The 12,053-nt window shown below is 41.7% G+C and overlaps 1 protein-coding gene across 2 annotated transcripts in view; it reads left to right on the top strand.

Moving 5' to 3' along the window:
- The window catches only part of LOC148526680 (spindle assembly abnormal protein 6 homolog), a 98,836-nt gene extending 89,023 nt beyond the window's left edge, over positions 1 to 9,813 (top strand). For both annotated transcript variants that reach the window (XM_088470063.1, XM_088470062.1), the window contains 2 exons: positions 7,708 to 7,796; positions 8,594 to 9,813. In XM_088470063.1, the coding sequence (XP_088326189.1) occupies positions 7,708 to 7,796; positions 8,594 to 8,685 (181 nt within the window). In that variant the 3' untranslated portion in view covers positions 8,686 to 9,813. The remainder of the gene's footprint in view (positions 1 to 7,707; positions 7,797 to 8,593) is intronic.
- The last annotated feature ends 2,240 nt before the right edge of the window (positions 9,814 to 12,053 follow it).

Raw genomic sequence — 12,053 nt, 5'->3', positions numbered from 1 at the left:
ACCATTGATGGCACCATCGGTGATAACCATTGATGGTACAATAGCAATCTATGATGAACCTTCGATGGTTTGCACCACTCATTCTGGCTGCAGCTTCTGCATTGAGAATTAGTGATACAAGACATGCTTGCCTCCGAGAGGGGGCAGCCAGGTCGTCACAGAGGGGGTGTGGCTGGGGACATTACCCACCATTAGAAGCGGAGCAGGGGGCGTGAATATTTTGGCTCTGCCACTGCTGCCGAGATTACCAGAATTGTGAAGCAAGGGAGGGGCCATGATGATGCGATTCAGTAGAGGGGTGAGTGTTGTAGTCAGCCGGATGGGAGACTTGCCTGCTTTTTGGGAGGGCCACTTGGTTTTGGGAACCTCGGGTTTATCTAATACAGTTTAGCAGTGAATAGTGGTAGTCTGATCAAGAGCATGACAAATGGATAAGAAGTACATTACATTTTATATTAAAGGACATAGCAGCAGTAGATCACAATTAAGGAAATGACAGTGTGACCAATTAGATGGGTGTGGTTCATTAGATGGACAAATAGTTCAACAGTATATAAAGTCAGGTGCATAAATATTGGGACATTGACAGAATTTTCATATTTTGGCCTCTATTCACCACCACAATGGCTTTGAAATTAAACAAACAAGATGTGCTTTAACTGCAGACTTTCAGATTTAATTTGAGGGTAATTACATCAGGTGAACGGTGTAGGAATTACAATGGTTTCTATATGTGCCTCCCACTTTTTAAGGGGCAAAAAGTAATGGGACTATGTCGATCTTTTGTACTTGTCAATCTATCATCCTTGTTTTCCCATTACCTATCTACTATCTGGTGTTAACCTGTTGACCTTTTTACTGTCAACCTTTCATCCGGAACCCAATTAGATCACTTTTTTTTCTCTGGTATCAGCTTGTATACTATTGGTCTTTGCACATTGAGAGGCAAGTTACTGGAATATGGTCCAATTTGACCACACACGATTGGCCAAATTTTATGAGATCCAATCATTTGACACTCCATGTCTACTATTTCAGGTCAGTTGAGGTGTATCTGTGACCTGTTAGCTTTTATTAGAAATGGCACCACATGTAAACCAATTGCAGTGTCACATGTAAAATATGTATGTGTTTAACATAATAGTGTTATTTTTATACAAGGCACACGTGTGTGTGTGTGTGTGTGTGTGTGTATGTGTATGTGTATGCATTCCCATGATATAGCCCTTGAGAAAGGTGTTTTAGAATCACCAAAATGGCTACAAGGCATTTTGACACCTTCAAGTTCAGGTACTTTGACCTTCTTTTACTACACATGCAGCTAAATTATTATCCTATGTTCCATAAGAAATAAACTGTACTTTCTCCACATTTTTTTAATATTGTCATCTGTCTCCTTTTTTTTTTCTTTAAAGGACTGACTAATAGGTACCTTTGCACCATCTTCTTGCTTAACTACTTAACAGACTAATATTTTTACCCAAAACCACTCATAATTTGTCAGGGTGATTTTATGATTGACAACTTATTAAACAAATGTTCTTGACCCAATTCAAACACAATTTAATTTAAAAAAAATGCAGTCTTTTTTTTTTTAACACAACATTCATATTGATTTTTAACATTTCGGTCATCAATATATTGGGCTATCAATGATCAGATCATCATGACATTATTTTTCCCCAGTGGCTGCTCAGAGGAACAGCCACCAGGTGTACACTAGGGGACTGAGGGCTGCTTCATTTACATTCCCCCGGCAGCTTCTCCTTTCTGCAGCTGCCTGTTGGGGGTTTCGGCCAGTGTGCCTTTCTGACTGGCTGCATTGTTTGCAACCATGTCAGGTAGTGCACAGCCTGGCATGGTTGCAAACAATGTGATTATACCAGGCAAGTGGTTAAGGAAAATGTATGTATACAGATATATATTTAGTGTCACTGTTGTTTGACAAATTGTATTTTCTTCTTCCATAGGGTCCACAGGAACTACCTTGGTGTATGTGGTTGGAGAGATCCAGGCACCAGTCAATCCTTTAGCTCCCAGAATGCAATGGTCCTCCTCCATATATACCCCTCCGCCAGCCACAGGCATTCAGTTTTTTGGTTTGGTGCTCAGCAGGAGTTTAGACGCACCTTTTTGAACAGGGGACTGCTCTGGCAGTCCCAAGCTTTAATTTTATGATTTGTTTTAGTTTACTATTTTACTGGGTTAGCAGTGCTGAGCATCCTAATAAGATGCATGCACTGCGACTCCTTCTACCTCCGCCAATGCCGCAACACCAGTAACATCTCTGGTGATTTCGGCAGGTCACAACGGAAGTTGGCTAGCAGCGATGCTGGAGGCCTGGACTGCAATCGGACGCACACAGATGTTGAGTAAGGCGATTCATCATTTACAGGGAATCACGCATGGCAGTCCTTGCTTCCGGTGATGGAGATGCATTGGAAGCCGCTACGGTGAAGGCCCGGCCGCTCCCCTGTGTCCTCACTAGACCACCGGGGCCTTATCGTCTGACAGCGGGGATCGGCAGTAGACGCATCTACTGCCATGAGGCCAGCGTACCCGCCAGGTTGATGCAGCTTAGGGGAGGTAGGCTCTCCCCGGCCACTCCTCTCCTGACCCGGACCATACGAAAGTATTACTCCTCCTACCCGCCTTATGTATATGAGACGCTCACAGTCCACCATCGGTGCTCTGCTGATGCTGTTTGTTCTCAGTAGGTTTGGGTTTGTCTCCCTGTATACCTCTCTCCTGGGTCATGTATATAGTGCTCTACATCCTACCAAGCTTGGATGTTGGTCAGTTGATTCAGAGCTCATTGCGATTTAATTGCATATGCATTGTATGTGATTGTGCTAGCTGCTGTTTGATACTGTTTTTTATTTCTGACTGTCCGTTATAACTATCACTGTTTTTCTCCTCATCCCTCTGTACAAAGGGTGTGGGCTTTTCTGTGTACTTGTGTAGCAATAATTATTTTGGGGTGAGCGTTTGTGAGTGGGTCCCCGGAGTTGTTCTGGCTGGACCTTTTTCAGGGCATCACCACTTAATTCACATAGAATATTTTTATCACTTTTCTAATTGTTTGTTTATGTCATTTTAATTCTTTCACATTTCATTAACACATTGATTTATCCTTACACATCTATCCTTTACACTTCAAGATCACCTTTTTTCCCTTTTTCATGTGATGCCCTGGGGATGGTCCTTGGCTGGAATTTTTTGGGGGTACCTTGCTTCTCGAACATGAACCCCTTAATGTTAGGGACGCCAGTATAGAGGATCCTTGACGTTGGCCTGGCGCTTATTCATATATTTGCAAATGTATGTAACTAATACCTCTGAATCTCTCTATTATCATGTAGGAGTTAAGTATTTTTTGTTGATTTTGCTGCAGTGTGCTGGAGGGCAAATCCCTTTTTTCTGGATTCTAACACATCAGATGATGTTCCTCTTCTGAGTTTCTCTTGGACGGGGAAGACTACCAATCTCCTGTGGATGTCCCATCTCTGGTGAGAGTGGTTACATACATCCTTAGTATAGAGGAAGAGGAGGTTCATCCTAAATCTAATACTCTTTAGGCATCAGAAAGTGGTAAAGGATTACTTTCCTCAGTCTGAGCAGCTTACGGGCCTCATGACTGAAGCATGAAGCACTCCTGGTAGATGTTTCCATGCTACAAGGAAGTTAACATCTTCTTACCCTTTTTCACCTGGTGAATGTACTAAGTGGGAAGTTCCTCCAGCTGTATATGCTCATGTGACATAATTGGTCATGAGCTCTACATTACCTATTTCATCTGCATCCTCATCCAAGGATGTTACAGATAGGAAACTTGAGACATGTTTGAAATCAGTTCTCTCATGTCTAGAGCTATTACCCAGCTGTCTATGGCCGTAGCCTGGGTAGCCAAGGTGATGGAAGAATGGGCAAAAGCTCTAGAAGACAGTATGCCCCAGTCTACCAGAGAACAACTGTCCTATTTCTCCCAAATGCAAAATGTGGCTGCTTATGTGGGAGAAGTGGTTATTGACTCAGTCCTCTTGGCTTCTAGAGTATCGGCAACTTCAGTTGTGCCTCGCAGAACCCTTTGGTTAAGGTCCTGGAAGGCAGATAACGGTTCTCAGAGAGCCCTTCAATCTCTGCCTTTTGCTGGAAAAATGTTGTTTGGTCCAGAATTGGATAACATAGTGGCTACCTTGGCAGCATCAAAATCTGCCGGATTGCCATCTGCGACTACCTCTAATTATAGACAGTCTTAATTTCGGACCTTTCGCCTGCAAGGAAGGGCAAAGGGACAGTCTTTTTCCAGACATAATTCCCATGGGAAGGCCAGACTGCAGACCAAGAAATCACAGTCTGTCAGACGCCCAGCTTCCAAGCCGGATGATAAGCCATCTGCCTGATGGGGCGGGCCTCCCATGGGGACTCTCAGGGTGGGAGACCGACATCTCCAGTTTTCTTACGCCTGGCATCAGACAACAATGGATGCTTGGGTTCAAGAAGTGGTCTCAGGGATATACCCTCACGTCTGAGTCATCTCCCTCAGTTTTTTTTGTACAACTCCTCCATCAGACCAGGTCAAGGCCCTGGCCCTTCAAGATGCTATTTGTGCCTTGCTGGTTTCAGGGTTAATAGTCCCCATTCCTCTGGCCCAACAGGAAAGGGGTTATTATTCACATTTATTCTACCTATGGTCAATTATGCTGGCCAATGGAACCTGGGTATTTCATGGTTTCCCTGGACATACAGGATGCATATCTCACCAAAGATTTTTGAGGATTGCGGTTCATCAGCAACATTACCAGTTTCAAGCTCTGCCCTTTGGTCTGTCCATAGCCCCTCGCGGGTTTACCAAATTAATGGCAGGAGTCTGGATACTGCCATGCTTGGACGACGACCTGATATTGGCCCAGTCTCCAGAGATGTTACAATGTCATCTGCAGCGAACCATTGCTTGTCTACAAGACCATGGCTGGATAGTCTATTGGAAAAAGTCTTCTCTTTCTCCAACTCAACAGATGGTACATCTGGGGTTGCTACTGGATTCTCTGGCACAAAGGGTCTTTCTACCAGGAGATGAGATTTCTGCTCTACAATTTCGGGTGCACAAATTGCTCTGCAATCGTAGAGTATCGGTTCACTCAACAATGCAGGTCCTGGGGTCCATGGTATCCACCTTCAACATAGTGGCATATGCCCAGTTCCATTTCAGGCCCCTGCAGCGATGGATTCTGTCTCAGTTGGAAAGTCAGTATCATCTCAAACGATCGTCATCTCACCAAACGTTCAGTTCTCCCTCTCATGGTGGCTACAGACAGCTCATGAATAAGGGTTGCCCATTATGGATCCCAAATTGGGTTCTCACTACTGATGCAAGTCTTCAAGGATGGGACGTGGTGACAGGTCATCGCACCTTTCAGGGAAGATGGACAGCTCAGAAAAGTCACATGCCCATAAACGTTTTGGATCTTTGTGCAGTACACAAGGCACTCATTCTGGCACAGAACCTCCTTCAGGGCAGGCCAGTCCAGATTCAGTCTGACAAATATGAGCACAGTGGCCAACATCAGCCATCAGGGAGGCACACGAAGTCCAGCAGCCATGAGGGAAATGGAGACCATTCTGGTTTGGGCAGAATGCCATCTTCCAGCAATCTTGGCAATATTTATCCCAGGATTCCTCAACTGGGAAGCGGACTTCCTAAGTCATCAGGACATACAAGCCAGAGAATGGGTTATCCACTCAGACATCTTTCAGCTCCTGGTGGACAAGGGGGACACCCGGATGTAGACCTCATGGAATCATGTCACAACCATATGGTCCCCAGGTATGGCTCCAGGATAAGAGACCCTTCAGCCACCCTTGTGGATGCTCTGGCGGTGAGGTGGGATTTCAGGTTGCCATACCGGTTTCCTCCAATCTCCCTCCTACCAATGGTCTTCATAAAATTAATTCAATAAGAAGTGGCAGGGTGATACCAATAGCCTCTGCTTGGCCCAGGCGACATTGGTTCACCGATCTGACATGTCTATCCATAGACAATCCATTTCCTCTACAACTGGATGTGTTAGAACAGCATCCCTGCCTACATCCGGACCTACCTCATCTGGCTTTGATTGCATGGCTCTTGAATATTCCGCCTTAAAAGCCAAGAGTTTTTCTACTTCTGCGATTCAGACAATGCTCAGGGCAAGAAACCCTTCCTCTGCCCACATCCATTACAGAATTTGGCATTCTTTTTTATCCTTGGGTTTTCAGGGTCTCCTGAGTTCGTTCTTTTCTCCAGGCTGGACTAGACTTAGGTCTTCGCCTGGCTACCTTGAGAGTTTAGGTTTCTCTATTATCAGTTTGCTTCCAGTTGAGAATTGCTCCCCTGCCAGATGTTACAACATTTTTGCAGGGTGTTTTCAACCTTCGACATCAGTTTGTCCCTCCGGTGGCACCATGAAATTTATCCTTGGTTCTCAGGGAGATGCAGGTTCCACCCTATGAGCCCTTGGGCACAGTGGATCTCAAATGGTTGACAGCGAAGACATATTTTTTTTCTCTTTGCTATCTCCTCAGTTTGCATAGTTTCTGATTTGGCAGAACTTTCATGTTAATTTTTCATCAGAATAGAGCTGTCCTCCGTACATGGATGGTTTTACCTTCCAAAGGTGGTATCCCGTTTTCATATGAATGAAGAAATTGTAGTCCCGGAATTTCAGTCTTAAGACCTTTCTACTGGTGAAGTTTCCCTAGATGTGGTTCGAGTCCTTTGTATCTACATTATTCGTACCAACTCCATCAGGAAATCAGATGCGTTTTTTGTGTTTATATGGTTTTCCCAAGCGAAGTTGACCAGCTAACAAGCAGACTCTGGCTTTCTGGCTGCATATGACTATTTCCCAGGTTTATACACAGGCTGGTCTCCCTGTCCCTAACACAGTGACAGCACATTTGACTCTGTCTGTGGGACCATCTTGGAAGTTTAGACATGGCGCCTCTGTGGAACAGTTGTGCAAGGCGGCCACTTGGTCTTCTGTCCACACTTTCATCAAATTTTATGCATGTGATAATTTTGCCTCCCAGGGTGCTTCCTTTGGGCGGCGGATTCTCCTCTCTGCTCAGTAGCAGCCACACCCTTAAGGGAACTGCTTTAGGACATCCCCAAGGTAGTTCCTGTGGACCCTGAAGAAGAAAATAAGAGTTACAGTAGACTTATCTTTAACTCTTTTCTTCGAGGTCCATAGGGTCCACAGGCCACCCACCCTGACGCACCTGGCCTCAATTGGTATCTGTTCCTTCTTGTCACTGATTCCCTCATCTTTTGTGAAAGTGTTTCTAGTGTAATTTATACTTCCTTCTCCACTTTTCTTCTTCTACCATTAGGCTTGTTTACAAACTGAATGGCTGGGGGTGGGGTAAATATGGAGGAGGACCAGTGCATTCTGGGAGCTAAAGCTTTGACTTTTCGGTCCCTGGATCTCTCCAACCACATACCCCAAGTTAGTTCTTGTGGACCCTATGGACCTTGAAGAAAAAGAGTTAACAAAGGTAAGTCTACCATAACTCATTTTTTGTGGTTTTTTTTAGATTGTGATAAGTGTGTCTGATCTATTTAACAGCCCCTTTAGCAGTCAGTGTTCCAATTGTACTTTATACTTTTAAAAACTATGTAAATCTTATTACTTGCTTTAATGTGTTATTCAATTGTATATATTACAGTGACCCAGCTGGATTAGATTTGAAGTACCTTAAAAGAAATGGAAGTGTTCCTACAAAAGTACTAAAAAATGGGACTGGTCCAAGCTCGGGTAAGCTTAGAGAGAAACAGGGAGATCAATTCGATTTTGATAAAATCTCCTGGTTTTAGTGACATACTGTACAGTATATTCTCACCTAATCTGCTAAAGATAGATGTCCACTTTCAATCTTCCAATAGAAAATTACTGCATTGTGCAAGGTAGAGCATGTGGAATCTAGCAAAGAGTGATTTTCAAATTTGCTCTCTGGTTTTAAGACAGAGATTACCTGGAATATTAAATGAGTGAGATTTCGCATTCATTTCAATGGACAATAAATTTGAATGGGCACTGAAAAGCCATAGAAATGCATTATCACTTGAATAGGGAATGCTGAATTAATCTGTTTATGTATTAGAAATTCAATTGTGGATTTAAAATTGCTATCATGCTGGAATAGTTCTAAAATAGACTTTCATTTTGTTGCCACTAATACCATTGGTTTTTCATTGGACTGGAGCTCAGTACCTGCTCAGCCAATCACATGTGTCATTATAAATAAACATTGCCTCTAATTTGTTGAGCTTTTCTACTTCTTTTGTACATTGCCTATTCAAATGAATGAGAGAAGCTGTGAATTTAATTGCTCAGAAAGTTTTGACGATTGATGTTTTAGTTATGGTTATGTTCAATGATTTTAACTACATAATTAAATCTATCTCCAAGATACAAATATATCCAGAGAGTCAAGTTAGCATACTTAATGGTTAAAAAAAACCTTGTTCTATAATGAATTTTAGTAATAAATGAAAATAACTTTCAATGTATACAGTAATTCTTTTTTTTTTTTTTTTTTTTTTTTTTTATAGCTCCAGCAAGGCCAGCCTTAACAAAATCTGGGAGTTCTCCAATACTGTCAGCCTATTTCCCAGGACAACAACCCAGACTTCCTGCCTCTTAATATACTTTGTACAATTGCATTTGCAACTAACTAAAGCATTGGTTTGCGTTTGAACTGTGGTCAAACAAAACTGCCAGGGAAATAAAACACATATTAAGCTTAAACCAAAATGTAATAGTACTAATAAATTTTTTTATTCAAATGATGTTTCATGAGGTACCCACCCCCCAACAAAAAGCTCATTGAATGTTTTCAGGTACATTGGTTAGGAGGGATATTTACATTATTTACAGATATGCATATTTTATGGCTGTGTTCATCACCATGCTCATCATATGCACATGTTATCATTTGTTTGTTTATTCTAGTCGTCATGCCTAAACGCACAAAATCCATTTTTATGTTCTTTTGTTGTCTAACAAAAATTGTGCTCTGCAAAATACCTATTCTACAACAAAATTATTCTTAAAGTTCATGTGTTTAATATATGTAAGATATATGAATTATAGCTCACATTCTTTTTGTTTTTGATTTACCTGCATTCAAATAAGCACTATGATTATGACAGAGGTGGACTAACTACTTGCTCATTACATGTTTGTGAAAAAGAAAATATGCGACTAATTGAAGGCTTTAAGAATCTGTATTTTCTTTTATTTATTTTTAGTTACTTTGTTACAATTCACTAAACAGTAATTTTATATAAGCCTTGTTCGTTTTTTTTTTGGTTTTTTTTTAATGCAATTAATTCTTCTACTTGGCCAAGTGTACCCTATGTCAATTTTCATTAAAAACATAATCACATGTATACTGCTGCTTTCAGATACAGGATATTTTCAAATGTAAAACCATACAAGTCTTCATGTTTTTTACGTCAGTATTAGAAAATGCATTATTTTTTTCCATCAAAGCAAATGTTATATTCACAATAGGCTAATGCATGCATTTTTTGAATGGGTCTAACTGTAATGGAACTTTTAAGATCTAGCTGTTTTGAATGGGTGAGCAGGAATTTTATATTTTTCTATGCAAATGTAATGATCAAAAGCCATTTGTTTTGTCTTGCTTTTCCTGGTATATGGAGTCTTTTCTTCATAAATTGCTTTTCCTTAAATTCCCATTAAGGTGTATTTTAATGTTTACATCCTGCCTAGTGTGTTAAACATTTCAGTATATAAATACACATTTTGTATTGTTAAACATGTATTTAATGTCTGTAAAATAATAAAGTATTTATATTTTGATTATGAGTTTGAAATTGTCTAAATATGTAGTTAATGTTCTTTACATGACAAGGAAAAATAGATGTTTATTCATCGGATTCCATAGGGTCCACAGGAATTACCTTGGGGTATGTGGTTGGAGTGATCCAGGCACCAAACAGTTACAAGCTTTAGCTCCCAGGATGCATATATACCCCGCCCCTAGCTACAGGCACTCGCATTTTTGCTGGTGCGCAGGATCAGTGCACCTTTTTAGACAGGAGATTGCTCAGGCAGTCCCAAGCTTTGTTTTTTTTCTACAATGGGTATGCAGTGCTAGGCGTCCTAATGGACACCCATGCTGCTGCTCCATCTACCCCTGCCGGTGTTGCAACACCAGTGAGTTTGACTAGCGAAGATGCTGGCCCGGGACTGCAATCGGAAGACACGGGGATGCAGGTAAGGTGGTTTGCTGCTTGCGGGGAACCACGTGGCAGTCCATGCCTTCAGCAGTGGAGACCTGCCGGAGGTTGCTATAGTGGGGATCTGGGGGGATGACTGCTTCTCCCACTAGACCATCGGTGCATATAAATCTGGCGGCGGCCATGTAAAAGGCCAGTGTGCCCGGTGGATTGATACAGCCAAGGGTAGGAAGGCTCTCCCCAGCAGCTCCTCCCGCAGCCCAGATGCCGATCCAGAGGTGAGGTTTTTTTTTGCACATCTGGGTTGCTCTTTCCTGCCTCCCTTATATATGAGACACCTAGAGACCACTTTCAAGTGCTCTACTGTAGCTGCGAATCTCAAGAGGTTTGGTAATTCTCCCTGTATACCTCTCCTTTGGTGGCCAGGTTAAACAGAGCTTGATATCCTTCTAAGATTTGTGCTTTTTGTAGTTGACTAAGAGCCTATTGCAAATATATTGCTTAAATACATTATGTGACTTATGCTAGTTCTGCTGTTATACTGCCTTTTTTGTTTCTGAAAGACAGTTATAACTGACAATCACTGCTATTTCTCCTCATCCCTTTGACAAGGTATGGGGTTTTTCTGTGTACTTCACATTTACTAGATATTTGTGAAGGTGATCACATTGCATAGTTACCTTTATACTTATATATGCTAAGCGTAAAGGGAAACGAGTAATGCAGGTTTTATTTATGACTGTCTGTTATAACTATCACTCATATTTTTCCATTTAACCATCAACTATAGGTGTGTAAAAGTTAAATTGTACTTCACATTTGCTTGTGAAGACTGAGCTGCCCATCCCCCTATCTCCTAATTAATTATAGATGCTCAGCTGCAATTGAATGTTTGATGAGAGATTTGGTCTCTCTCTCTCTCTCTCTCTCTCTCTCTCTCTGTATACCTTTCTCCTAGGACCAAGGTATGTAGCATTAGAATCCTACCAACTTTTTGTTGCTTTTATAAATTTATTCAGTGCCAATTTGTAAGTATATTTGTATGCATTGCACTTATATCCTACCAATGTGGCTGCGATTTAGTGCTGATTTGCAAATATATATGCATGTAGATCCTACCAATCTTATGTGTTTAGGTAGATGATTTTAATACCCTTTTGCAAATATTATGTGGCTTATGCTAACAAAGTTTTTGTTTCTTTTTTGTTTTTTCCTAGCCCCCAACTACCTGGTGTATAGGGGTTAGAGAGTACTTCACATTCATTTTAATCTGTAAAGGGGGTCACATTGCATTGTTAACCCTATGCTTGTTGTAGGTTACTTGCAAATATTACCCATGAGGACAAAGGGGTAAACAGGAGACTGTTGTCCCTGTGCTGGTTTCATGTAAATTTTGGGCAGTAGGCCTCTCAGGATTTCATACAGGATGTACTGTGTGTTGATTGTTATACACCCCAAAAGTCCACCTCGCCAGCACCTGTTCAGGGGTCACCTTGAATGTCCTCCTGGTCTTATGTTGTGATGGTTAGTAGATCACTTAGCCCCCACACTGCCTCCCTCCCACTTTGAATTCCCCACAGTGATTACAGCCTGCTTTGTTTCCTCTACTCATACATCTTTCCTGGATGGAGGGTTATGTCCTGTCAGTTCAGAATCTGGCTATTAGTATCTACATATCTGTAGATGTTACATGTGAATAAGGAATCAGCTGTCTAAGCATATAAATAGGGAGAGTGCATTAGGTAGGAAATCACCCTCCCTACTGGGGATTCTTATATGTCACCTTCCTAAAGGTGACATATAA

Source organism: Taudactylus pleione, unplaced genomic scaffold (assembly GCF_031769625.1).
Source record: "Taudactylus pleione unplaced genomic scaffold, aTauple2 ptg000095l, whole genome shotgun sequence".
Lineage (NCBI taxonomy): Eukaryota > Metazoa > Chordata > Amphibia > Anura > Myobatrachidae > Taudactylus > Taudactylus pleione.
This window is presented reverse-complemented; position numbering and strand designations above follow the sequence as displayed.